General features: G+C 59.1%; 1 protein-coding gene across 1 annotated transcript in view; it reads left to right on the forward strand.

The window, feature by feature from the left end:
• Positions 1–126: 126 nt before the first annotated feature.
• Positions 127–27927, forward strand: part of PPP1R37 (protein phosphatase 1 regulatory subunit 37) — a 36694-nt gene continuing 8893 nt past the window's right edge. Inside the window, exon 1 of the mRNA XM_061388607.1 lies at positions 127–328. Within this exon, the coding sequence (XP_061244591.1) occupies positions 127–328 (202 nt within the window). The remainder of the gene's footprint in view (positions 329–27927) is intronic.

Below are 27927 nucleotides of genomic sequence, written 5' to 3' on the forward strand. Positions count from 1 at the left end.
GGACGGAGTCGGCGCCTGAAGCAGTGGCTGAGCCCATGCCCCGGGACGGCGGGAGGGCCCGGAGAGACAAGTCCGGGGCCCGGGGCATGTCCCCAGGGCCCCCGTGAGGAGGCGGCGGCGGCGGCGATGGAGATCCCGCCGCAGGAGGCGCCGCCCGGGCCGGGCGCGGACGGCGAAGCCGAGGAGGCCCCCGCCGAGGCCCCGTCTCCCGGCCCTGCATCGCCCCCGGCCGACGGGCGCCTCAAGGCTGCGGCCAAGCGCGTTACGTTCCCTTCCGACGAAGATATCGTGTCCGGAGCTGTGGAACCCAAAGACCCATGGAGACACGGTATAGCCACCGCTGGAGCGCGGGGGCGGGCTGGTTGGGGACCTGGGAGTCGGTGCGGCCACCAGTACAGAGGTGGAGCTCAATAAGTTGCCCCTAGTAATGATTTAAGGAGACAGTCGTCAGTTTAGAGCTTGGAGGGTGTTAGGGAGTGGCTGTTGGGTTGGGAAGGTGAACATTAGCTGGTTTATGCTCCCTCTCTCCTCTCCCCAAGGGACGCTGATGGTGATCGTTTGAGGAATTCAGATGGTGAGCAATCAAAGAAAGTTTAGTGGCTTGGGAAATTGATTAGGAGGGCAGCAGCCTTTGAGTTCATAGTTCCCTCAGAGAAGGATAGAACAGTCAGGGGAGGAAGAGTGGGTCAACATTGTCGCTGAAAGGGCAGTTGGAGGAGTTTGATGGGCCCATGGGGACAGAAAGAGGTTACAGTTGTCGGTCTGCAAGCCTCGGGGGCTGGGGATGGTCATGTGACTCAACTTCCTTGGCTGAAAGGAGGACAAGGAGTAAACTTGGAGTCTGGAGGTAGAGGAGTCAAGTCAGTCCCGGGACTGGGAAAGGGAGGCAAGGTAAACAAACTTGCCAGAAAAAGAATCTAGTTGGTGGTCAGTTTGGGGCTGGTTGAGATAGTCCTCTCCTCCCCTACTCCACCCCCACCTCCCCCCCCCCCCAAAAAAAAAGGGAAGCAGAACATTGTCAGTCATTCAGGAGCGGAGGAACTTTGGAGCCTGGCTCTGGGAGGGCTGTCCTTGTTTTGTTCCCCCTACCCCCATCCCGCCTGCCCCGAGAAAACATTGGAGTTGCTGGCGGTGGAAGGTGAGAGCGCTGGAGAAGTTTGATGGCTCGAGGTGTGGTAGGGAGAGAGTGACTGCGTAGGTTATAAGTTCTCTGGAGAAGGTCGGCTCTGTGTTGGAACTGAAAGAGCAGTTGGAGGAGTGTGTTTTATCTGTAGGGCTGGCAAGGTGGAAAGTGGCTCCAGAGATGGATGGCAGGGTTGAGTCCTGGACAGGTGTGGGACTCGTGCTGGGATGGAGCCGAAGATGAGAGGGATCGGCCTGGACCCGGGTCTATAGAAGTTGGTCTGTTGGCCCTGGGGAGAGAGGTAGAAATGTTGCTAGTCTGTGGGCAGTGGAGACATCGATGGCTTTGATGTGAGGGTGGGAAACGTGGGAACTGAAAGCTGAACCCACGAGGAGCGGCAGTAAATGCCGTCTTGGCCAGTTAGTGTTTCGTTTGTTTTGTCTTTTGGCTGCACGGTGCGGAATGGGGGATCTTAGTTCCCCGACCATGGATCAAACCCCGGGCCCGGTGCTGTGGAAGCACAGTCCTAACCTCTGGATCTCCAGGAAATTCCCCAGCCAGTTATTGTTAGAGAGGCAGTGGTTAATTTAAAATTCTTGGTGTTGGGAGCCAGCCAAGTCCCTGGGCTCTCGGCCCTCAAGATAGGTTAGGTTGGAGGGCTTGGGGGACTAGGGCTGAGGAAGGGAAGAGGGAACAGGCCCCAGATATAGCATCCGGTCCAGGGAGCTCAGAGCGGGAGGGAAAGAACTGGAGAGGCAGAGCAGGATGGTGGCCAGCCTGCGCTGCAGCTCAATCCTGAGTCCCATTTACCCAAAGCACGACCTCAGGCTGGGTTCCTAACTCCTCAGAGCCTTGATTTCCCACCTGTAAGTGGGTGAGAATAGCCACGCCACGGGGTTTCAGAGAGGACTGAATAAGGTTGTATGTGGAAAGTGGTCGGCCAGATTGGGCTTTCATGAAGCTGCAGTTATGGTTGGTCATTTTAGGGGTGACGTTAGGTGCTACTGGTCATTTTAGGGGCTAGCCTGGACGAGTTGGTTCATGGAGTTGGGGGGGCATGCTTCACAAGCTTCCAGTCTGTTGGTGGGCTCGGGCCCGGGGGAAGGGAAGATATTCCGTTTGTGGGCTGGAACGTGGTGGTGGCCACGGCAGTTGGAGAGTCCGGGCCGGGGGTGGGGTGGGAGTAGGGGAAAGTTTCTGGCCCGCAGGTTCCCAGAAGAGCAACAGCTGTGTGTTAAGCAGCTGTTGGGCTTTGGGGAAGCCATTTTTCCTCTCTGAGCCTCCTGTTTCTTTCTCTGCAAATGGAGGTGCTAATTTCTACTGTGGGGAAGTTGTGAGGATTAAATAAGATAGTCCTTGTAAGTTCCTGCCACATAAATAGCAGCTGCTGTTATCCAGGCAGATTCAGTCTGGATTTTTTTTTTTTTTTTTTGGTTGGTTGGGTTTTTTTATGTCTCATGGGCAGTCGTGAAGAGGCAGTGAAGGCGGGGGTTGGGGGGTCAGAATGTTGAGCAGGAGGGTCAGTTGGTGCCTGGCTGGGAGGGGTTGAGAGGATGGTGGCTGGGAGGGACGGCAGGACTAGTCTGCACTCACTCTCCAGAAACATCAGTGGGTCTGAGGTGGAGAGGTGATGACCTGGAGAAATGAGTTGACTTTACGGGAGGGTGGGGAGAGTTGGTCTGTCTGGGCCAGGGAGAGGGGCTGAGGTTGACCTGTGAGGGAAGGAGTTGGGTGGCAGGGGAAGGAGTTCCCAGGCAGGGGAAGGCTCATTTGTGAAGTTGGTGAGTTCGGGAGATGGGATTTGGCCCGCCTGGTCCTGGCCAGTGAGTTGCCCTGTGTCTGGGGAGGACAGTGGAGTTGTTGGCTGGTCTGGGACTGAGGGAGACAGAGGCTCGCCAGGCTATGGGAAGTTGGGCCAGGGGGCTTGCCCAGTTGAGAGATCGAGGGTCTCAGCTGGGGGCTTCAGGGAGGGGTTGGCAGGTCTTGGAGGAGGGGCAGGAGATTTGCTGGAGGTGGTCTGTGAGCCACGGGAAAGCAGAAAAGGTGTCATTTGAGCTGCAGCCCTCGTGGGAAGGGTGAGGGAGGGGTCACGCTGGGGCCTGCCCTGGTTACATGACCCCGAGGCCAAGGGTGAGGGAGGAATTGGCACATCGGAATTGGAAGAGGTCATTCAGAAGCTGCTCTTCCATCGCAGAGATGGAGAAGTCGCCCTGGCCTGAGGTGCAGGAGCACCCCCGGGCTGGGAGCAAGCAGCCACTGGAGGAATTGGGCCCTAGCACCAGGCGCCCAGTCAGCAGAGCCTTGCCCTGGGAAGAGAGCTTGGCCAGGCCTGACAGCTTCCGGCTGCGGTGGGTGAGGCTGGGTCTGGGGCTAGGTGGGGGCCCAGCTGGGTGGGAGCCTCTGGGGGTGTCTGCCTGAGACAGGAGCCCTGTCAGGCCCTGTCAGAGGTCACGTGTTGAGGGATTCCTGGAGGCCAGACATCTGAAAGAGGTGCGGGAGAGTCTCATGCCTACTGAGGCTCAACCCAGCCCAGCGCTCAGAAGGGCCTTTCCTGGCTCCCATGTCACATGACGTCCCCACCTGCCCCCAACTTGGGGGCCTGCTTGTCTGCCTCATTGCACTAAAGGCCGCCTGCTATTAAGATGCACATTTGTTTCATGCTGGTGGTCTCTCTCTCCCTCTGGAATGGGAGAGCAGACAGTCCATCCTCATTCCCGCTCAGCCCCTCGAAAGACACATGGGGATCATGGCCAAATGAGTGCCAGGGGCACGTGCAGCCATGCAGAAGGGCTGAGGCCAAGCCATACCTGGGGTCCCTCTCGCTGCGGTGTGCTCCCTGCCTGGCCCCGGCCGCAGCATGCTGTGGCTCCGGCACAGCCCCGATTCTCGCTGAGCTGGTTTGTTTCCTCATCTGTGAAATTGTGAGCCCTGTCCTGCTGACCTGACCTCCAGGATGTCTGAGTGGACGGGATGGACCTGGTGGGGCAGGGGGTTCTCTGTAGCAAGCCGGTTGCCGGTGGATGGGCTGTGAAGCTGGAGAGGAGGCCGCCTCCGTACTGCCGGGCTGGGGCCCGTGTGCGCCCCACACTCCCTGGGGGGTGGAAGTGGGCCCCCATGGAGGAGGGGCTCGCCTGCCGCAACCCCCATCCATAGCAGCAGGCCTTGCTGTCCCAGCTCCTCTGAGGGTCTTGTACCAGGGACTCTTCAGATCAAACTGCAGGAGTGACCTGAGGCCCAGCTGTCTCCCTAGTCCCAGCTGACCACCATGTGGGGAGGAGACACGGGTTTGGCGAGGCAGGCGTCAGGGAGCATGTGACACCGGCCACAGTCTGGGCGGCTGTCTGCCCCCTCCCTCCAGTCCTGCCCATGACTCATTCCCCGCTCCCTGACCTCCACCCTGTGCAGTCTGTCCTGGAGTGGGGGCATGGGAGCTTTGCCCCCCGCAGGAAACTCGTCACGTGGAGTGGCGGCGTCTGCAGGGTGAAGGGGGCCCAGACATGCCCAGCTCTGGCCACCCGAGCTTCAGGGCTCGATGGGGGCGAGGGGTTGGTGGGGACAGCGGCCGTTGTGTTCCTCAGTGAGGATCAGGGGGGTGGAAACACCTTCCTGTTTGTTCTCACTGAAACCTGGGCTGCAGATTGAGTCCTTGAAACTGTTTTGACAGGTGGAAAGGAACCTGTCCGTAGTGGACAGAGGCTCTCTTGCTAGTTAATGGCTCATTTTACCTGAGTGGTGGGCGGCCTGGCTGGTGAGGAGCCAGTGCCCTTGAGGGGGGTGGCTCTGGTGCTTCCCCCAGGTTTCCAGCAGGGCCCACCCTCACCTCCTCCTGCCGGCATTGGCACATAGACTCTGCCATGTGACTTTGGGCGGTCGTTCTGTCTGTCCATAATGATATTTCTGTCTATGAAATACAGCTGACAGTCGTACCTCCTCATAGGGCGATGAGGATTAAGTGAGAGAACAGTGTCCCCGGGGAGTGTTGGGGGGCCCTGTTCTTGCCGTCGCCAGTCTTCTGCCGCCGCCTCCAGCCCCTACCCTCCGTGCCGCGCTGTCTCTGCTCTGCGTTTGCACTCGCCTCTCCCGCAGCGTTTCCCTCATCAAAACCCTGCGGTCTATCCGTCAGGAGAGTTCCCCGACGTCCCTGACAGGGACAGTCCTGTCTGTGACGAGCTGGGTGACTCTGGGCAGGCTGCCCAGCCTCTCTGAGCTGAAACTCAGTCAGCCTGTCTCGGCCTCCAGCTGAGAGGCAGCAAGGGCAGCGAGGGTCTAGATGCGAAGCGCTGAAGTGTTAACCACAGCCTCTCAGACACCGGCCATGACTGTGGACAAGTTCCAGCTGCCCCCGGGGCCCCGTCCCCTCTGTAGACTGGCCTGGCGCCCCAGCCCTAAGCCCCGTGGGCAGCTGACTCTGTGGTTGGGCCTGTGTGGGGAGCAGCTGGCCCTCCTTTCCACCTCCAGGTCTTTATTTGTGTTCGCTTCATGTTTCCCTCTTGAAGGGTGAAGACTGTGGGTCACCCCTGTGACTTGCGTCTGGCGCCCAGGAGGGTGGGCGAGCGGCAGGGGAGTGAGGCTTTCCATCAGATCTCACGCCACCAAGGCACTGGGGAGAAAGCCTCTTGGAGGAGTTGATGGGCCTGTGCCAGGCCCCACGCCTTGGGTGCTTGGCACTTGGTCCTCCAAGGGGCCTGTCGAAAGTGTGTGCACGTGTTTCTGGGAACCAGGCGTCTCCTGTCTCTCACAGGCGTTTGGCTCCAAAAGTATTAAGAACTGTGGAGCCAGGCGCCCTGGACTGGACTGGCCATGACGGGGGCAGCTTCTGGGAATGTAGGCCAGGAATCTGTGTTTCTAGAAAGCTCCCCAGGCGGCCAGGTTTGGCTGTCCTGCTCAGGGCCCCTGATTCAGCGCAGCTGCCCAGCACTCAGTCCCAAGGCTCAATTCCAGACCTCAGTTCAACGGTGGCTGGGGCTGGCCTCGCAGACTTGTTGTAGAGCACACTGAAGCAGCTGACTTGCGGTAACTGCAGAAACGGGATTTGGGTGGGCGGCCTTCTGCAGTGGAGCGTGGAGGGGCCCAGGCGAGGCCCCTGCTCTCCGGGCGACCCTGGTCACCGCTTATTACTCCCACCGCTGGGCTGAGTGGGTGTCTCGGTTATGTCTCCCAGCCACCCGGGAGGCAGGTGCCAGTTTGTAGATGAGGTACTGGGAGCATAGAGAGGCAAGGTCACTCACTGGAGGCCGTCACAAAGCCAGGCAGCGTGGCGGGGGGCCTGCGCTCTCTGCCCCTGGGTCCTGGGTGCGTGAGCTTTGGCTCACGGCTGCATCCGCTTCTGCCTGCTGCGTGGTTTCTTCGTCTTGAACCCATAACCCTTTGTAAGATGGAGATGACCATTCCAGCCTCCCCAGGCAGCTCAGGGATGAGAAGCAGCCTGAGTGAAGGAATCGGCTGGGTGGCACTCAGGAGGGGATCTCTGTGGTTCTTGGGCAGCTCAAGCGTCCTGGAAGGTCCTCGCTGCTCCTCTGTCCTCAGCCTTGGCCAGAATTCCTCCTGTGCTCCCCAGCGTTGGGATGTGGTGCACGTTCAGTCCCTTCCAGCTGAAGGCGAGTGCAGCCTCTCATTTAGTGAATGCCGATGTTAAGGGTCGGGGGTGAAGGCAGGCCCTGCCTCCTTGGAGGTCACGGTTGAGTAAGGGAGCTGCATGGTAAATAGTTCTAATCAAATCAGGGTGCCCAGGACCCTGACTGGGAAGAGCTGATGGGCAAGGCACAGGTGGCTTCTTAGAGGAAGGGGCCGTCTCAGGCCTAAAGAAATCACTGGAGTGAGCCAGGTGCGGAGCAGTTGGAAGAAGTGCAGAGGGTTGGAGGCGGAGCCAGTGAGGCCCATCCTAGGAGGAGAAAAAAGCCAGTCTTCCTAGAGTCAGAAGTCTGGAGGTGGAGGCAGGAGGGTCAGAGGCCAGACTGGAGAAGGCAGGGAGGGACCACCCACCCAGGTGGGGCCTTGTGGGCCCTGTTAGCCTGAGGGTGGCAGGGAGCCAGCAGGCTTTAAGAAGGGGCCTGCCCCCTGTTTTCAGCAGAACCTTCTGGGAGTGTGGCCTGCAGAAGCTGAGACAAGGCTGGGGCAGCAGGCCTGAGACTCTCGGCCTCGTGAAGCCCTGTGGTGGCTAGGAGCTTGCATTTGTTTGATTGATTTTATCACCAGATTTATCTGAACCTCTCCCTCCCCAGAAGGTTTTGCACTGCTGTGTTCTCCCCATGGGTCTCTGAGCTCCAGCCCGCCCCAAGCGTAGTTCGTGCCCCCTGCCCTGGGGTGGGGTGGTGGGTGGGGGCGTCGTGCACTTGGGTGCTTGCACGGCCTCCCCCGTACCACCTCAGCAACTGGCTTTACCTGTAAAGTCCCCCAGGTCCCACACTTCCCAGATCCAGAGAGCTGTAAAAACTGAGGTCTAACATAATAGAGGAGGCCATCCTGTGGTGATTTCTAAGATCAGGAAATTCTGAACTCTAGACTATTGGCCCAGCAGGTTCCAGAAGGAGACCATGGAGCCCCCAGCGGCCCCTCCCCGTTTCTGTGAAGCTGTAGTAACACGAGGCAGCCCAGGCCCCAGGCTGCGGGGCACTCTGGTGCCAGTCCACCGCTGCCCTCTGTCCAGAGGCGGTCACCTGGCTTTTCTGCCTCAGTACCTGCTCTTGTGTGGGGATTGAGAAACTTGGGAGGCGACTGGACTGGTAACTAGCTGTTGCAGGCAGTCAGGGTTTGTTAGAGCAGAATGGGGCCGTGTCCTGGTGAGCCTGCCCCGGCTCCCTCTGGGAGCAGACTGACCAGCCCGAGACCCTGGGCCGATTGTGAGTTCCACCACGTGAACACAGGCACATCCCAAAACCTCTCTGTGTCACAGTGTGCTCGTCTGTGGAGCCGCTTTGGCAGAAGAGGAGTCTGTTTTGAAGCCTCCTGACTCTTGGTGGGGACCCAGGCCCAGCCTTCTGAGCCAGGAGCACCCCGTAGCCCCCACAGACCTGGTGAGAATGCCGGGTCTTTGACCTCACTGCTCCCAGGCCGCCCCCATCACTCCCGCCCTGAGCCGGGCCGTGCTCGTGTTAGGGCAGCTCCCTCTTGGGAGTGCTTTCTGGCTGGGCTAGAGCTGCAACAGGAGGTGGGGGTCTGGTGCTTCAGTTAGGGTGGGACAGGCAGAAGGGGTCCTCTTTCCCAGAATGCGGTTCCAAGGCCGGGTGCCCCCAGGAAGGACCGCTGTCCATCGTGCTTTGCTTATGTTCTCTCCCCACTTGGGAAGGCAGTTCCATGAGGGCAGAGCCCGGCTTGGTCTAGCTTCCCTGAGTGTCCCCAGAGCTGCTCGGCAGCCCTCCCCTTGGCGGGTCGTGGTGGGTGCAGGTGCCCAGTGGGCACTCTATATAAAGTTATTCTCACCCTCTTTCTTATTCTCTGCAGCAGCTCTAGAGCCTTTGCCTCAAGGTGGGGGTGGTGGTTTGAAAGTGTCTGCTGACAGCCGCTCGGCTCATGTGATTTGCCTGACGCCCTCTCCCTTTCCTGCAGAAGCCTGGGGTGGGAGCCCTGTGGTCTGATGCTGCGGAGGCCCTGTCGGATCCCACCCGGTTGGGTGGGTGGGAACCCGCTGGGGTCAGACTCGTGAGCCACTTCCACGCCCACCCCTCCGTCTCCCCATAGCCGTAGCCTCCTGCCAGCTGCCATCAGCCGTGTGGTGGGGGAGCTGCTCGTGTTCCTTGCGGCCCTCCCCTTTGTGCGAAGCCAGCACCTTCACAGCTGAACCCCCTGGGTTCCTCAGAGCCCAGGGGCGGGTGGGGGGAGGCAGGGCGGGCCTGCTGGGAGATGGAAGCCCCCGGTCCCCGCCAGGGAAGAAAGTGACCCTGCGGAGGGTCAGGCTTTGGGATGGCCATGATGGTGACGACCGTGGTGGGGTGATCTAAGCTCTTCGTGTGCATTTACTCATTTAATCTTCACAGCAGCCAGAAGGGGAAAGCTGAGGCTCACGGGTGCCAAGGCCACACAGACAGTAAAGGGAGGAGCCGTGTTCGAACCAGAGGGAACAGGGCTCACCCTCTGCTCTGTTCCCCAGAAGCCTCCCAGGCAGGGCTCCTTCCTCACCACAGGACAGAGGCTGCGCCCCTGAGCCTGTGGGGAGCCCTTCCCAAGCCGGTGTCCATCCCCGTCTGCCCCCCACCCCCCAGGCCCCCCAGTCTAATCCACAGACCTCGGTTCCCTCTGCCCTACCTCCCCGCACTGGAGACACTACGTCTCCAGATAGCGCTGCTCTGCTCTCCTGGGTTCCTGTGGCGCCTCCTCATGCTGCTGTTACTTGTTTGGGTCCATCTCCCCCCAGTGGACCCAGAAACACCGCGAGAGACCACATCTGTTCCCTCTGGCTCCGTGTGAGCACCCCCAGGCCCCACAGGGACTCGGAGCTCAGTAGGCCTGCTGACGAGCGCCCCAGGTCGGGAGCCTTGGGCCCCTAACCCAGGACTGGGCCTCAGAATAGCTGGGGGTCCGAAAGGGAGCAGGGGCCAAGAAAAATGCTCATGGGGTCACTTGGATCGTTTGTCCACGCTGCCATCCGTCCGTCCGTCCGTCCGTTCATCCCTTGCCACCGCCTCTCCCCACTGTGCACCAGGTGACGGAGTCCTGACTGCCCCCCCTGCTCATGTCCTCTCTCCATTCCCAAGGAAGCGAGCCCTGTTTCTTCACATCAGGCTTACGGCCCCTTCCCCCCACTGCCTTTCACACCCAACGCGGGAGCCCTAAAACAGCTTGCGAGGCCGGCCCCTGCTGCCTTCACTGACCATGGCTGGGCCCCCCCTTGCCTGCGTGCTCTCTGGGCTCAAGTGCGGTGGCTTCTTCTCAGTTCCAGCCTGCTGGGCGCTCCCCTCATCCTGTCCTGGAATGCCTGCCTTGCTCTCACGGCTCTAGCTTGTCCTCAGGTACCAGCAAACCCTTCTTTCCTGGCTCTCTCACTTGGTTCCCCCAGAAGGTCAGTGATCTGGTTATCTGTGGGCCGGAAGGTACTCTTGCGCCCTTGACCGTGAGCATCATGAGGGCGGGGGTGGCCTTGGCTGGGTGCTCCCATATCCTCTGGTGCTCCCAGCATGTGGCACTGAGAGAAGGAAGGGCAGGTGGTGCTAGGCCTCAGGGACGAGGTGGGCCCCACCCTCTCGCAGCCCAGGACAGGACAGGAGGAGGGCCCCGAGTCTGCCGCGCGTGTCCCCCGCCAGAGCCGCGGGAGTGCGGGTTGGCCGAGCGGCTCAAGTGGCAGGCCTGTCGTGGCTGTGGGCTTGCTGTGGGTCCTCGGCCACAGCACTGCCTTTCAATGCAGCAAGGGGGTGTTGAGGTCCCTTCCCACCGCGTGTGTTTCCCTGTCTCTGTCCACGGGTCACCCCCACCAGTTAGGGAACGGAGTGCCAGGACCTTTTGGGCCGGTGGGCGGGGCAGGAGAGCTCAGGTTGTGGTGACTGGTCTGCCTCTCTGCCTTTGTGGCAGGTGGCCTGATTCCCTGCCTGCCAGCGACGAGGCGTGTCCCGGGAGGGGGTGGAAACTGTCAGGGGTCCAGCCCCCCACCCCTCCCAGCTCAGGCCTCCACCTCACTCCTTGTTCTGTGACCCCCTTCTCTCCTTGGGGTATTGGCGTCCTGACTTTAATCACAGTGACTAGAAAGAGCTGTGTTCCCTGGGATGGGGATTGGGGGTCCTCTGCCCCCCAGGCCTGGGATCAGCCCTCTGGGTCTGCGGCGTGGAGCTTCTCTGGGCTCCCCTGCTGTACTGCTGTCTCCCCGCTGCACTGCGAGCCCCAGGAGGGCGGGGCTGGGCTGTCCTGGTCACTGCTGTGTCCAGCAGCACAGAGCCTGTGCTTGGTGAGTGTCGTTCCATTAGCATGGAGTTGGGGGGTTGGTGTGGGCAGAGCCCAGAGATAGAGCTTCCCGTGGAGTCCTGCTCAGAGCCCGCATGTCTGACAGCAGTCTGACCCTGGCTGGTCCTGAGCAGACACCCCAGGCCGGTGAATTCGGGGGGCGGGGGAGGGCAGGGCCATCTGACTTGCTGGGCGGCCGCCAGCTGTTGGGTCCAAATGCCTGTGCTCACTGACCACCCAGCCGTGAGGATCCCGGCTGGTGCAGGCTCCGCCCCTGGATTATCCAGGGTGGAGGCTTATCGTCCTGGTTTTACACGTGAGGCAGCAGGCCGGATGGGGTGGCCTGGCACCCAGGATGGCTCCTGCTGCTGCTCAGCCACCTCTCTTGCTTTGAGGGGCAGAGTGACACGTCCTCGAGGAGGGCAGCTGAGAGACCTGCCTTGTTGTGCCCCTGGGTTCCCTGCCTGATGTTATTATGAAAAGAGAGGGTTTTGGCTCTGGGGCACTGGAGATGCCACCTGCAGCCCACGGGGCAGCTGAGCAAGTCCTGCCCGAGGCTCGGCTTTCTCCTCATCCCCTTAGTGGGGGTCGGTGAGGGGAGCTGGGAAGCTCAGGATGGTTGTTACTAAGGGAGAGACCCCTTACTTTGATTCTTTTCTGACTTTACAAATAAGATACGTTCACTGTAAAAAAAAAAAAAAAAAAAGATTTGGAAAGTCGAAAGAAGAAAATGAAAATCACTTCTTAAGCTTACCATCTGGAATTTTTTTACAAAGCTCCGCTGAGATGTAATTCACGTGCATTTCACGCATGTGAAGCGTACAGTTCAGTTTTTCCCAGAATGGTGCGTTTGTCATCACAGTCCATTTTTAGAACCTTTCATTGCCTGACCTCCTCTTCCCGCCCCAAGAAACCCTGAACCCCTTGGCAGGGAATCCCAGCACCCCTCCCGCGCCCCCTTGGGCCGCCGCTGATCCGCTTTCTGTCTTGGTAGCTTCTGGACGTCCCCTGGAAGTGGAATCGTGCCACCCGTGGCCTCCTGTGTCTGCCTCCTCTCGCCGAGCACAGTGTTCACAGGGTTCACCCACGTCGTGACTGTGCCCGTGCTTCATTCCTTGTTATCGCTGAGTAGCGTTCCATCGTGTGGATGGTTTGTCTCTTCATCCATTGATGTGCATTTGAGTCACTTCCGCGTTTTGGCCGTGATGAGTAGTGCTGCTGTGGATGTTCACGCTCAGGTTTGTGTGCGGACCCAGGCTTTCATTTTTCTATGAGATTTCTGCGAGATTGCTCGCTCGTCTGGCGACTCTAACCCTCTGAGCAACTGCCAGACCATTTTCCCGGGCAGCTGCCCCACTTAGCTCTCCCCTCCACCGGGCGAGGCTTCCGCTCCCTCACGCCACATCCTCCCTTCCTTGTCCGGCCCTTAGATCCCAGCCACCCCTGCGGGCGCTGGGCATCGCACTGTGGTTTGGATCTGATCTGCGTTTCCCTGATGGCTGATGGTGTTGAGCATCTTTTCACATGCCTCTCAGCACTTGTATGTCTTCTTGGGAGACATGTCTATTCAGATCCTTGGCCTGTTTTAAAATGGGATCATTTGTCTTCTGGTTGGGCTGTAAGAGTTCTATATATATTCTGGATGCAAGACTCTCTATCAGAAGCGACGCATACCACCTGGAATATCGTCAGCGTGAAATGCCAGAGCACTTCCTTCCCTTCTCTTCAATGGCTAAGTTACAGTGCCACAAACGCGTAAAAATAAAACTGGGCAGAGCCTGGGTGTACACTTGAATGTCCTGCATTTTCACTTCACTTTTCCTTTTTTATTTTTTTAACAAAGCATGATTAAAATCCACCGTCAGGCTGTTGTAATTTGTTCCAGCCATTCCGCGTTGCTGAGCATTTAGGCCCTTTCCAGTTATCAGCTGCATGAATAATGCAGCGACGTTCAGCCTTGTCCATAAATTTTTCTGTTGTCACAGGGAGCTTTCTCAGAAGAAATTCTTAGAAGGTGGTTTTACCAGGTCAGAGGGTAGGAACCTTTGAAGTCTCATATACATCCGTGCTCACAAAGGTCTGGAAGCCTCGAGGGACAGCACTTGGTTGTATCTCTTGATTTTTTTTTTTTTTTAAGGAATGAATGAATAATACTTGCATTTGGGTGTCTTGGTGCCCAGATGGTGTTTTGTTTTAATGAGCCTTCTTGAACTACTAGTTAACTTGTTTCTTGTTACCGCGTTAGTTGCTTCTTTGTGTGCTGGGCCCGTTTTTGTTTTGGGACGTTTTGTAAGCCCTGTGTCTCTATTTCAGATATCCACTCTTGGGCATTACATCGTGTGCAGATATATTGTTCCTCATTTATCATTGGCCTTGCTGGAAAGCTGGAGGTAGGGGAGCCTCCTTAAAAAGAGTCCCTGTCGCCTTTGCTCTTTTGCTGGCTTTCTGCAGCAGAGAGGGCAGGGTGGGTGGGGGGTGGTGGCCCTGGCCCGGGCCCTGGTGGCACTGCGGGAGGAGGGGGGTCATGTTAGTGGTGGCCAGGCCCGGGCAGAGGGGATAGCAGGTGCCCAAGAGGTTCTCCTGGAAACACACCTGCAGCCGCTGTTCGCTGAGCACCAGGCCGAGCCACCCGGCGAAGCTGGTGGGGCCCCTAGTTGGTGACCTGGCGCCATCTGTCACTTGCTGAGGTCATGGCCCTGTGCGGAACGTGACTGAAGCCCCGTCCCTTGGCACATCCAGTCTGCCTCACCCCCAGAATCTAGACCCCCCACTCCTCCAACGTCTACATGCTGGGCCTCTGTGCTGGCTCTCCCTCTGCCTGAGAGGCTCTCCCCAGCTTCCATGGGGTTACCATTTGTCTGCTGACACCCACTCCTTGTCTTGTGTCTGCCTTTTCCATCGGAAGGGACTTGGGAGGGGATGGTCCAAGGCTGCGTTCACTGCGTTCACTTCAAACTGCACCTGGCCCCAAAACTCGAGAGGCACTCGAGAAACATTTGAGGGAATGAATGAATTTCTGCCTCGTAACTCGTCTTTTAGGTTTCAGCCTAAATGTTCCTCCCTCTACAGGCCTTTCCCGGTTACTCCCTCCAGTCTAAGTGATCATCACCTGTGTTTTCCTCTGAGGGCTTTCTTGGCTTATAATTTGTCACTTATATTTGTGCGATTGTTTGTCTGCCTTCCTAACAGTCACACCCCGAGGGCAGGGATCCGGATCTGTTTTGTGCTGTGTTGTCTGCCCAGCCCAGGTTGTTTGATAAAGAATGAATGAACATGTCCTTTAGCACCCAGACACACCTCGTGAGGCCACGTGGCCTGGCGGTGCTCACCTTTCATAGGGGATGAAAGTCAGGTCGGGCAGCGAGAAGTTCCAGGCACTCAGTGTCCATCCCTGGAGCCTTCATTGTACCAGTAAACAGCTCACAGTTATTGGATTTTAAAATTCCAAACTAAAGTCCCTATTGCCTCTGAGTCCAGCTGGCCATCTGGTGCCCCAACCAGAAGCCTGAGGCAGGCAGCCTGAAATAGTCGGCCTGGTTGTCCCCTGGTGGCCCTCAGCTCTCTCAGAGGTCCCCTTCCCTGAGCTGGGCCCGTTGCCTACGCAGGATTTCAGTCAGTGGGAGCAATGGGAAGCAGGGAGCCGCTGAGTGATTTGCAGACCGTTCTCAGGCCCCGCAGCGCCCGCAGCCCTGTGTTGGGTCCTTTGCCTATTTACCTCACTTGACCCTGACCATGACTTTCGGTTCCCCAGAGGCTCCTCAGTCCTCTGTCCTCTGAGCCTTTGCATGTGCTGTTCCCTTTGCTGCAACACACTTCTCCCTCCCTCTGCTTTTTTTGGCTGCAGAGAATAGCTTATGGGATCTTAGTTCCCCTACCAGACCAGCCCAGGGATTGAACTTGTGCCCCCTGCAGTGGGAGCGTGGCGTTCTAACCCCTGGACCACCAGGGGATTCCCTCCTTCTCTCTGCTTTTAAAATTATTGTTACTAAGTTCTCTTCACGGCATTTAAACTATGCATGTACCATACACGTAAGTTAAAGTGTAGTATAATAAAGACCTGTGAGCCTACCTCCCAATTTAGGGCTGAGAACATTACCATTAACTCAGCTCTGTCTGGGTGGGAGGGTGGATGGAGCCCAGAGACCCATGACTGCTACCCTGCAGGATGTGATTGTCATGCCTCTTTTATTAAAAAAAAAAAAAAAAGTTTTATCATGTGTGCATGTATGATGAAAAAATACAGTTTGGTTTTGCTTGTTTCTGAGTGTTATGAGAATGACGGTGTGTCATGAGTGGAGACCTGGGGCTCTCCTTTCCCCTCAGTGTTCCATTTCTCACTTCCATCCATGGAGATGCTCCCGAGCCTTCCATCACATGGCTCTGCCTTAGATTGTCCTCAATGGACACTTGAGCTGTTTCTGGCTTTCGGTCTGACACACTGGCGCAGCCGTGAGCTTTGTGTACACATCACCTGGGGTGTGAGCAAGAAGTTCTCCAGGGTACAGACCTCGGAGTGGAATTGCTGGTTGCAGTTGGAGCTGTGCAGTGGTACATGATCACACCCAGCCCTCTCAAGTGGCTCTTCCCTCCCTTACCTGGCGAACTCCTACCCAGACCCGCCCTGGGTCTCCTCACCGCCACCCCTGCTTTCTTTTCTTCAGTAGATGGAGCACCTGCCGTGGACCAGGCGCAGTTATGTTAAATTCCGGGATGAGATGGTGAATGAGACTCACAGCCCCTGTGCTCACGTGACCAGTGTTGTTAGGTAGCCCCTCCTCCAGGAAGCCCTCCCTGATCCCCGGATCAGGTTAGGTGCACTCCTGGGCCCTCCTGCCTTAGTCCTGCCCCCTTGGGGTCATCACTGTCTGGGAACTGCGCTGTCTCCCCTGTGGAGGCAGGGATCAGAGGTGTTTTGAATGCTGTGTCCCCAGCATCACCATCCAGGGGTGGAGCACAGAGCAGGTGTTGAGTGAAGGATCCATTGAATTGCTGCTGAGACACTGACCCTTGAGGCAGGTGGTATTAAAGGGAGAAACGGAGTCCAGTATCCAGTACTCGGAGTTAAACTTGGGCCCCTGGCAGAAGGAGGGACTGTGGCCTCTGCCCTGGGCAGCTGAGAGGAGCTGCCGCCTGGCTCTTGCCTCCTCGGCCAGTGGGTGGGCTGGGCAGGGGTGCCTCGCTGAGGAGTGGGAGTTAAGAGTTGGCACGCGCATTCCTTTGAAGAGGGCAGAACTGGGAGGCTGTGGCGAGCCTCACAGATGTGGACGAGGCAGGCGCCAGGCATCCCGGAAGAGTGGTGGGGGCTGCGCAGGGCCGTCGATCAGTAACTGCGAGGGTTGTGGTGGCTGGTGTTGGCAGAGCGCCCGCCCAGTGCCGGGTGCAGCGCTGACACCGTCCGTGCGCCAGCCGGCCCTGTCCACACCCTGTCCCTCGGGGTAGGTGGATCGTTGTTGCCCCATTCACAGGTGTGGGGGGACGGTGAGATGCAGAGGGGGGAGTCCGGCTCACCCGGCCCACTGGGAGTGGAGCACCGTCTCCCCTCTGCAGGCAGGGGGCTGGCGCAGAGCTGCGTGGCTGACCTGGTCTCCCCGTCCCACCACCCTGTGGGTCCTCCTCCGTCCCTTCACTCCTGTGCCCTCAGGTGCCCAGCCCTGGGTAAATATTTGTCTCCTGGCAGGCAGGAGTGGTGCGACCAGTATTTCCGAGCCAGGTGGCGGGGGACAGGTGTACGCAGCTGGCCCGCGGGCAGAGCCCGAGGAGCCTCCGGGCAGTGCTGATCCTTTGTTTGCCCAGGGCTCCGCTCACTCTCCAGGTGTCAGCTCGGGGCCGCGCTGATGGCCGGCCGGTCGACCAGCACCAGCCTCCCGCCAAACACGTCCCCCAAGTGATCTCAGTTACTGCTGCTAGAAGCCTGCGAGTGCGCGTGCGTGCGTGCGTGCGTGTGTGTGTGTGTGTGTGTGAGTGTGTGAGAGAGAGAGAGAGAGCGAGAGAGAAAGAGAGAGAGAGCGCGCGCGCGAGTGATTGGCTCCGTTTTCCAGGAGAGGAAACTCGACCAGAAAGAGACCAGGGCCTTGTCCTCCGGCGCCTGGGGTCTGGTGGGAAACCACTGGGGCCGCGTGAGGTAAATGAAGGCGCTCACGGGAAGGACACAGAGGCCTCTGTGCGCTCCCGCGGGGCTGGGGGTCGGAGCCTATGGGAAGAGCGGGCCCCGGCTCTCCGGGCCACAGCACTGCCGACTCGTTCCTCTCTCCGGTCACTGGCCGTCCTGGTGGTCATGCAGGCTGAGCAGAAATCCCACATCCTTCCTGTCAAGTGGGGCCTGGGAGGGCCAGGGTCAGCCTCGTGGGGCTTGGGGACAGCTCAGAGAAGGGGACCTGGGCTCCTCAGACGCCGAATACAAGACACTGCCAGACGCGCCATCTGCCTCCAGAGGCCATGCCCTCTGCACCGGCCTGCGTGGTTCTGGGTCAAGAAGGTGGATTCACATCACGAGGCAGAGAGCCACCAGTCACATGTACACACATGCGCACGTGCACACACATACACACACACACACATTCCAGGAGACAGCTCGCAGTGTCACACGCACGCACACACACACACACCCCCAGGAGACAGCTCTCAGTGTCTCACACACACACACCCCAGGAGACAGCTCTCAGTGTCACACACACACACACCCCCCAGGAGACAGCTCTCAGTGTCTCACACACACACACCCCCAGGAGACAGCTCTCAGTGTCACACACACACCCCCCAGGAGACAGCTCGCAGTGTCACACACACACACACACACACACACTCCACACCCCCAGGAGACAGCTCGCAGTGACACACACACACACACACACACACACACACACACACACACCCCATCCCCCCAGGAGATAGCTCTCGGTGTCACACACACACACCCCACCCCCCCAGGAGACAGCTTTCAGTGGCACACATGCACACACACACCCCCCCTCCCAGGAGACAGCTCGCAGTGTCACACACACACACACACACACCCCACCCCCCCAGGAGACAGCTTTCAGTGTCACACATGCACACACACACCCCCCCTCCCAGGAGACAGCTCGCAGTGTCACACACGCACACACCCCCAGGAGACAGCTCGCAGTGTCACACACGCACACATACCCCACCTCCCCAGGAGACAGCTCGCAGTGTCACACACGCACACACACCCCCCCTCCCCAGGAGACAGCTCGCAGTGTCACACACGCACACACACCCCCCCTCCCCAGGAGACAGCTCGCAGTGTCACACGCGCACACACCCCCAGGAGACAGCGCGCAGTGTCACACGCGCACACCCCCCCCCCCCCAGGAGACAGCGCGCAGTCAGAGGGCCCGTCGTGGGCACTTGTGTTGGGTCGTGCTGCGGCTCCACCCACCACGGGGCTGGACATGTCGTCTTGGTGGTTCAGCATCAGCGGGCGTTGAGCTCTGTGCCCACCCACGTGTGCTGGGCACACAGCACCGCCAGGGAGGCGAGAGACAAGTCAGCCTCGCCACCACAGACCCACTTTGGGGGCGGGAGGACGATGGGAGCCCAGGGCTGGCGCAGAGAAGAGGGGGCGCGGCTGGTGGGTCAGCACGAGGCTTAGGTAGGAACCTTAGACAGCTCGGACTGTCCCACCCCCACCCTGAGCCTGCCGCACGCACCTCTCTCTCCTGGCCATGTCCTTGGAAAGTACCCTGCCTCCCTGGGCCTCGCTTTCCTCTTCTGGAAAGCTCAAGGTGGCATGTACTGTAGCCCAGACTGTGGCTGTGGACAGAAAGCGTCGAGTGTGGTTAAGGGCAACGGTTGTGGGGACTTCCTGATGGTCCAGGGGTTCAGAATCCCCCTTGCAGTGCAGGGGACGTGGGTTCAATCCCTGGTCAGGGGAACTAAGATCCCGCGTGCCACAGAGCAAGTGGGCCTGCGTGACACAAGGAAGATCCTGTGTGCTGCGACTAAGACCCGCCACAGCCAAGCAAGTGATGACAGGAAACAAGGAGCCAGGACTGAGGAGTGGGACTGCTTAGGCCTGAGCCCCAGCTCCTCCCACGAGCTCTGTGACCTCACGCGGGCTCCTTAACTTCCCCGCTTCAGGTTCATTTTTCACCTGGGGAGTAAATGCACCCTCAGCTGGTTGCCAAAAGCAGTCAAGGTGCTGTCCGAGTGTGTTTGCTGCGGTGAGTAGCAGTGCCTTAGAATTAGAAGTGGCCTATCACATGGCTGGCACGTGGGTCCTTAGTGTGCCCCGTGTGACCGTGCCCCGTGACCTCCCCCCTCCCCCTAGAGCGCCCTGGAGCTTCATCAAGCTCCTGCTGAGGGGGAGGCTCCGCGGTGGGCCGAGCTTTGTCTGTGACTTAGAAAGCTTCCGGCACCTTGAGACTGCACGTGTTTCTGTAGCAGGATCTTCAGATGGGCCGAGCGGTTTGGAAGGTTATGCGGGTCCACGGGTGGAGTAGCCGGGCCCTCCCTCTTCCTGGCCTGGGACTCCTGGCTGGTTGCATAAGTGCAGCCCACCCCCTGCAGCTGGCCTCCCTGATCCTGCCTCCCCTCCCCCAGTCATGATGCCTCCCTCCTTGGAGGGACAGGGAAGACCACACTTATCACCCAGGAAACTGTGGGCATCGTGGCCCCTTCACAGGCCTGGGGAGGGGCCTGGGGTCTGAGAAGATAGGACTGGCCCAGCCTCTCCCGAGGGGCCTCCTGTCCAGGGCACGGTGTGGCTTCCTACCCCCATCACATGGCTTTCTGGGGAGAAAGGAAGACAGACTTCGTGCTATTCACAGAGCGAGTCATTCATTTGCTGCAGTGATGTCTCTAGACTCAGGGAGCCTTTGGTGTAGGACAGAGAGTGAACAAGGAAACAGATACCGATTGGGGTGCGTCCCGTGAGGCGCAGAGGGACATGGTGGAGAATACGGGTGTGGGGGCGCTGATTTAGAAAGGGGCCAGAGGAGGCTTCTCAGAAGTGGCGACATTTGAGCTGAGACCTGGATGACAGGTCAGGAAGGGGGTGTGGGGAGGGGAGTGCTCTGAGCCACAGCAACAGCAGTTGCCAACCTAGAGGCAGAAACAAGCAAGGTCGGCCGGGGAGGTATGTGTGCGGGGATGGGGGAAAGACCACTGCAGGATCGAGTCAGGGGCCTTGTCCTGGGCTGAGGAGTCGCAGCCTCAGTCCCAGCGCAGGGACAAGCCGTGGAGACTAAAAGTGCCAGAGTCTGGCCGGTTCCTCACCGTGGTCACCATGCCTCGTTATGTGCCTGCCTGTGTGCGAAGGACAGAGACTGCGAGGTGGAGGGTTTTCCTTTCCTGGGGGACCTGCTGGAGTTTCCCCGCACATGCTCACCATGTTTCTGAAGGTGCACACCCAAACACACCCCCTAGGGATCTCCCCAGCCCCGCCTCAGCTCTGCTAGGGACAGGAAGGGCCCATCCAAGCGAAGGCCCAGGAGACCAGGCTGGTTGGAGTGACAGGCGGCGGCCCCTGGTGCTGGTGCGGCTCCAGGAAGGGTGAAGCTTGGCATCAGCAGTGGCGACATGGGCACCCTCTGCTGGGAAAGTTAGCGCTTCCAGCCTGGGCGTGACCTCCCTGCCTCGGTCCCTCTGAGCTACGGAAAGGCTGGCAGGGGTGGAGGAAGCCCAGTGCTTCGTCATCGGGAAGAATAACTCATGACCGTGTCCCTTCATTTTTCCTGAGGAGTCACAGGCTTTTTTTGGAGCCATCTGCGCTGCTAGAAACCCCTGCTGGTGGAAGTTGCCCTAGCAAAGGCTGCTGCTCCCCTCCGCTCTGTCTGGGCCCTGTCACTCCCCGATCCTGGCCCTGGACCTCCTGGCCCCCAGAGTACCCTGTGGCTGGGTCCTGGGGGAGCCCCCGGCCTGGCGGGGGGCAAGGCCTGAGGGTCGTAACCGCCGTGGGCACGGGCACCCGAGGACGCTTCCTCCTGGCGGACGCAGAGCCATGGAGCTGACTTCGGCGGACTCTGGAGGCCATAGTGGCCCGGCTGTGAGAGAGGAGGCCCTGAGTGTGCGTCCTGTGTGCTCACTCGGGTGTCGCCTCCTCTTGGCACCTGATTTTCTTTGTCTTAGGTTGGGGGCCTGATCACCTCCCCTTCCCAGGGGTGCTGTGAGGCTTCAGCTAAGGCACGTGAAGGTTGTCACCATCAGCGGGTTCCGTGCAGAACTCAGGGACGCTGCCATCAGCAGGCCTGTGCTGGAGCCCTCGGTCTCCCCACTTCACCGTGTTCCTCAGATTCCCCGTGACAGCCCTCCGTCTGGGTCTGAGGCCCGGCTTTGTATTCCTCCCTTCCTTCCTCCAGCCCATATTGGCTGATCACCTGCTGGGCCAGACCTGACTGTGTAATTAAGGTTGTCGTGAAAGGCTGGCCTTGGCTTCCCTCAAGCTTCTTCCCTCCGATCCCAAATACTGCCCCTGGGGCCTGTGTGGACCACCAGGTCTGAGCAGCTGCTTTCCGCCCCCCATTTAACTTTTCGTTATGGACGTCTCCCGACATAGCAACTGTAGGAGTATGATGAACCCGCTTTCCGGCTTCAGTAACGACCCGTATGTGGCCAGTCTTGACCCTCAGGCTGCCTCGCCCCCATTATTTTGCAGCGAATCCTAGATACCCACCATCCCCCCATACGTTCTTCTAAGTTGCTTCTGAATTGGCGGGGGCGTTCAGCCTCAGCCAGCCACCTTCTGTCGGTGGTCATCTCCCCCAGTGCAGGACGAGACTGCGGTCCCTGTAGCCCTGTACACAGCACGTGACGCTCGGAGAGGAGTGCTCCCTGCCAAAGGAGGCTCCCCGCCACAGGGCGAGGCTCCGGAGGCTGCCAGGAAGGCCTTCACGCTCTGATTCCTGGGCGGTGTCCCTTGCTCCGTCTCTGGGTTAGCTTGCTTTCTAACAACGAGCACTGTCCGTGAAAGGCGGTGTTCACCGGCACACTCTTCTGCTCTGCGCCGTGGGTAGTAACCTGTTAGGTATGCAAGTTCGTACCTTTCAAGGATCTCCAGGAGTGGAGGCCCTGGGGCAAAGGGCACACGCGCTTGCCTTTTGGCCTCCTAGTCGGTTGATGTAGCCACGTTGCTGTCGAGAGGGGTTGTGCCTGTTGCTGCGGACACTGGCTCCTCAGGGCGTGCCCGCCTCCCATGTCACCAGCGGGTGCTGTCCAGCTCATGGGGGTCGGCCTGTCTGAAAAACGTCAGTGTACTTGCATTTAATTCGAATTTCTCTTTATTCTGAGAATGAGTATGGAAGGATTCCGAACCTCGGTTTGCATCTTTGGGGACTGGACTGGCGGAGGCCGTTGTCGAGGGGTGGCAGGGAGAACTCGATGAGGCCCCCTCCCCAGCCGAGGAGCCAGCGTGGCGGCCGGAGACGCAGGGTGTGGACGACGCAGACCGGGCCAGCCGCCGCCTCTGCCTCCTGCTGGAGAAGCACCCCTGGGCAGGTCACTTCCCATTGCGGCCTCACCTGGAAGGCAGGGTGACGATGCCTACCCATGGCGGGTCACGGGGCGTTTCTGGCCGTCTGGGCCCTGGCATCCTGCCTGCCTCCCTCCAGGCTCTTCTGTGTTCTTCTGCGCATGGAGCCAACCCCCTGCCCCACGATGTCAGAAGGCGCTGTCTGCCTTCCAGGCCTGGGACGGTGGCCCGGCGTGTGCTCCGTCGCCTGCCTCTCCCCCTCACCCTGTCACGGTGCCTTCTCTGCGCCTGGCCCTGTTAGGGACAGTGCAGGGGACGTGTGTGCAGCCCAGGGGAGGGAGCCTGACCAGCGGGGGGTCGTGGAGGGCTGCCCAGAGAAGGGGTCCCCTGAGCTGAGGGTTGAAATGAGAGTGTCCTGCCTAAGAGGAGGGAGAGAACGAGGTGAGGTAAAGCCCTGGGCCTTTCTGGAAAAGGAAAGGAGTTTTGAGTGTGGCTGGAGCACGCTGCTGGCGGGGGTGCGGGGGTCCATGAGCAAGTCTTCAAGGGGGTCTCTGAGACCAGCTCCCCTCCATCTTGTCCCAGCTCAGTCCAGAGCATGCACAGCGCCCCCAGAGGGCCTCCCTTGATGGACTGCATACTCCCCCCCCCAGATAATAAGAACCCCTGGAGGGCAGGGACCCCCGCCCCGTCCGAGCCCTCCCTGTCCTCCCAGTGCCAGCACACAGCTTGGCAAGGCCCAGGCCTGGGAGGTGTGGGCTGACGAATACGAAGATGATGTCTAAGTGGGAATTCTGGGTTAGAAGCCTCACTCCAAGGGGCTGAAGGCTGAAGGGGGATTTTATTGTCTTCTGGATCTGAGCAGCCTTGACTAGCTTGACTTCTGGCCTCGCTGGATCCTATGTCTCTCTCTTCCTCTGGGTTCACCTCTCCCAAGTCGGCTTTATCCTCGGGAGGCTCTCTCCCCTTGGTGGATTCCGGAGTGGCTGCTCCAGAAGTGGGAGGCCACCTCGTCCACCCCTGGGGACACGAGCTCTTGTTTCCTGACAGCCCTGCAGGGGTCATCCCCCTGTCCCCGGCCAGTCATTGAAAGGGGTCTGCAGACAGGGTATCTCTGGGGAGGACAGCAGGACGTGGAGGTAATGCAGACGTCCTACCTGGGGCCCGGGGATGGCATCATGAGGGCAGTGGGGCCCGGGTGCTGACTGCCTGGGGCAGCGGGGCGGGGGACGCGGACAAGGCAGCCTCACCGTGGGGGTGGGCTGTGCACCTGGCGCACCGCCTGCCCCGGGGCTGCTGGCCTGGTGCCCCCTGAAGGTGTGAGCCCAAGTGGCCTGGGTGGGCGAAGATGGTGTTCCCCAGATGTCGAGGCATGGACCACAAGAGCCTGGGTGTCCTACAGGACTGGTCACTGCAGTGACCTTACTGCTGTGAGGCTCTGGTTTCCTCTCTGTCGGCAGGGTGATGGTGACGGTGCCCTTCTGTCTGGGGTAGGAAGGGCGTGACAGAACCCTCTGAGGGTGGGCTCCGCAGATGCGCTGGCCAGGCCCTGGCTCCGGGCTGCCCAGTAGCTTCAGCCTCCCTCTTCAGCTCTGGGTGCCAGTCCTGACAGCCTCCCTGTTAGGGGACTCAGGGGCTCCCTGCTCCCCGGCCCTGGTCTCTGCAGACGCAGTCCTCCCCAGACCTCGGATAGTTCCTGACACTGCTCTGAACCAGCCTGGTGGCTCCTGTCTCGTGCAGAAAGCAGAGTGCTCGCTGAGGCCCACTGGGTCCCCATCCCCCTCCCCCCGCCCCAGCCTCTCCTGGTGCCCTGGATCCTGCCCAGCCTGTTCCCACCCTGTCCCACCTCTCCGCTCCCCAAGGCCACTGCCCACTGCTCTCTGTATCTCTCATCTGTGTCTGCAACCTCCTTTTGAAGCCTTAGGAGTGAGAACTGGCCCTCAGCCCCCTGTCCTACCCACCCCACCCTCACTGCTGCTTCCTGGTTTTGACGCCCACTGGGGTGACCACAGCCCCAGGCTAGCAGGGGTGTGGCCTGAGCCACCGCCACCCCCTGGTGCCCACCCCGTCCTTGCCTCTCGTGGGTGCCTTTGCACCTGTGTGCAGAGGAGAGAGCCCTCTCGGCCGTCACCTGACGCCTGGCATCGGGTTTCTGTGCCCCTTTGTGTGGCAGGGGTGGGGGAGCAGTCTCGTTTGCCCCACAGCCTCTTCCTGGGAGACTGGCACCAGCTGCATACGGGCCTCGCTCCCCACAGCTCACACCTTCGCCCTGGCCCGTCTCCCCCTGGGCCCGTCAGGTCATGTGAGAATGGAGCTGTGTTTCAGTTACAGAGCAGGACAGGTTGGAGTGTGCATTCCAGCCCGGCCACTCCTGGCTCCGTGACCTTGGACAGATGGCTTGCCCTCTCTGAGCTTGCTTCCCCTGATTACAAAGTAGAAGTGTAACTGCCAGTCTCATAAGGTCACGCAGCTGGCAGAATGAAACGGCATAGACAGTGCTCAGCGTGGTGGCTTAGATGGAGTAAGTGCCCGATGCCTGGAAGTGGTGGCCGTGGCCACCATCATCACCTTTCTCCAGCTGTGTCTCCCGCTGAGCCAGGCGCTGCGCTGGGCACCTCCGTGGCGGGTGCTTTCATGTCTCTCTCTCCTGAGACCCCCCACATGTCCCTTTCAGAGAGGAAAAGAGGTCATTGTGTTCATCACAGCGTCACAGGACGAGGATCAGAACATGGGTCCTCTTAGCGGAAGCAGTGACCTCTTCGCATCCCACCCCCGGCGCCTGGGGGTGCGCCCCTCACCGCACCGCCCCCTCCTCTGTGACGGCTGCTTACACCAGCCCCTGCCCAAATCAGACCTTGGCAGCCGTGGCTTTGGGAGCTGGAAACACACACTCACAGGCATGTCCCCCTCGCATACGCCTCACCAACCATTCCATCACTCAACAGGTGCTTTGTTCTCTTCTGGGTCCCCGCCTTCCAGTGTGGGGATAAAATACGGCAGTGACGGCCAGCCGGCTTCAAGGAGCACTCCGGAGCGTGAGCTCGGCCCTGGTCTGAGGGGTGCACTGTGCTGACTCAGTCACCACACTCACCCTGGGAGGAGTCCCGCTCGGCCCCGTTTTCAGGGTTGGGTGGTTGAGGTGCAGACGTTACGTCGTTTTGCTGAGAGTCACAGGGTTTAAGTTGGGAGCCAGGACTTGGCCCCAGGCGCTCTGGCTCTGGAGCCCGTGCTCAGCCACACTGCGAGACCCCGCGTCTCCAGTGAGCCGCGTCCAGGCAAGGCCTTCCTGAGCTCACGGGGGCGGGGGGCAGCCAGGCCCCAGGCCCCCCGACTTCAGGCTGGAGCTGGGCCCTCACCAGTTTGCAGCCATGCCCTCGGAACCTGGGGGCAGGGCTCCGACTCGGACCTCCTAGCCCGGCCCAGCCGTGGTGGCCAGTGACCTCACCGTGTGAGCTGTCCTCTTCACCCCAGCTCGCCTGGGCCGCTTGCTCGGCTGGGTGCCTGGCTGCAGCTGGAGGCCCGGGCCCTTTGACTCACAGCGGCCTTGTGGTTCAGTTAAGGCTGGAAAAGCCGAGGGCGGATGACCCGAGGTGGGGCCTTGATGATTTCGTCACAGCATCACAGATGAGCAAGTGTGTGGGGGGGCTGGTCCTGAGCTGGCGCCCGCATGTAATTTCTCCGAACCACCTGTACTGCCATTTCCTTACTGTGTTTGTTTTTTTTTTCAGTGGTTCATTAAAAAAATTTGAATGTGTTTCTTCTCATTTATTTCCACTGATAATCTATGCAAAATGCTGGTTTTGATTTAATAGTTCCTTTTTCTTATAAATGCATGAAATACGCATACATACTGATGACCTCAGGGTCCTTCCCAATCCACCTGACACTCACACGTGCCCACTGGTGACCAACCATGCCTGGGGACATGGCTGGCGGTGCTGCTGAGAAAAGCCAGGCGGGGCTGGGGGGCCTTCAGGCCGAACCCCGCTTCCGTTCCTCTCAGTGTTTCAGCCCACTGCTGCCCCCACCTGGAATGTGTGTCTCAGCATCAGAGGAAAATGACAATATGCAATTACCATTCTTTTTGAAAAGTAATTTTATTGTATTTGCCCGTTTTGGGCTGAGCTGGGTCTTCGCTGCTGCACACAGGCTTTTCTCCGATTGCGGCGAGCGGGGCGTGCTCTGGTTGTGGTGTATGGGCTTCTCGTTGCCATCCGTGTCTTCCCGTGTGACGGAGCAGGGACTGTAGGTGCATGGGCTTCAGTAGTCGGGGCGCCCGGGCTCTAGGGCACAAGCTCAGTAGTTGTGGCGCACAGACTTAGTTTCTCCACGGCATGTGGAATCTTCCCAGATCAGGGATCGAACCCGCGTCTCCTGCGTTGGCAGGTAGATTGTTCACCACTGAGCCACCAGGGAAGCCCGCAGATGTCATTCTTGTCTGCAGCTGCTCTGGGCCTTGGGCCCCAGGTCTCTGAGCCTGTCTGTCTCTCCTGCCCCTGCTCTCGGATTCCCCTGCTGCACACAAGTGGGCAGGTGCTGCCTCCCCCAGCCCTGGCAGTAACCTTGTGTGAGGCTGTACCAGCATTGAAACCCCGCGGGCACCTCGCTGGAGGAGTGGCTGGATGGTACCTGTGGCTGGTGTGGAGGTGGCAAGGTCAGAGACCCTGGCCCTCAGACTCACCAGGAGGCCTCTCAGAGCAAAGACCAACCCAGTGGGTAGGCTTTCAGGGGACATCAGGAGCCAGAAGTCCTAGGCAGTCTTGGGAAGGCTTCCTGGAGGAAGTGGTGTTGGAGCTGGACACCTAAAAGGGCTTATATTTCCTGTAGACTGTCTAGGGTACTGAGAACTGCTAGTTAACAACCCCATGTGTACCCCGTCCCTACTTCATCCCCATCTGAGGTGACCAAACCAACCCCACCTTGGCCTGGGGGCCATTATTGAAGGGAGTGGATCCCAGGGAGCAGTTTTTGCCTTTTGGCCATCTGGTAAAGCCTGTGTACACTTTCTTGGAGTGACAATTTTTTTTTTTTTTTTTAATCCTGGAGTGGGTTGCCATGCCCTCCTCCAGAGGATCTTCCTGACCAAAGGATCGAACTCCAGACTCTAGATGTCTCCTGCACTGGTAGGCAGGTTCTTTACCACTAGTGCCACTTGGGAAGCCCCATGGAGCAGCGATTCTTAAAGGCAAAAAATGGGATTTATAAAGGGTACCAGTTAAAGTACAGTTTATTAAATACCTTTAAAATCACTACATAGTGTTTATACTTATCCTCATTGACACATGAGATAACAGGATATAGCAGCAGCTCTGACGACTCCCAAAACAGTGATGAGCATTCAGGATCTGCAGTAACTGTTATGTGATGTGAAAACATCTGCCGTTTCTATTGATGACAGAGTGTTAGGGTCTGCTAAAGAGTGTTTCTTTTCTCTTTTTTGCCTCTTACATTACTAAGAAGGAAATGCTAAACTACGTCACAATTCAGCTAGTGAAACTAAAGAGGCAAT

This window comes from Bos javanicus, chromosome 18 (genome assembly GCF_032452875.1).
Source record: "Bos javanicus breed banteng chromosome 18, ARS-OSU_banteng_1.0, whole genome shotgun sequence".
Lineage (NCBI taxonomy): Eukaryota > Metazoa > Chordata > Mammalia > Artiodactyla > Bovidae > Bos > Bos javanicus.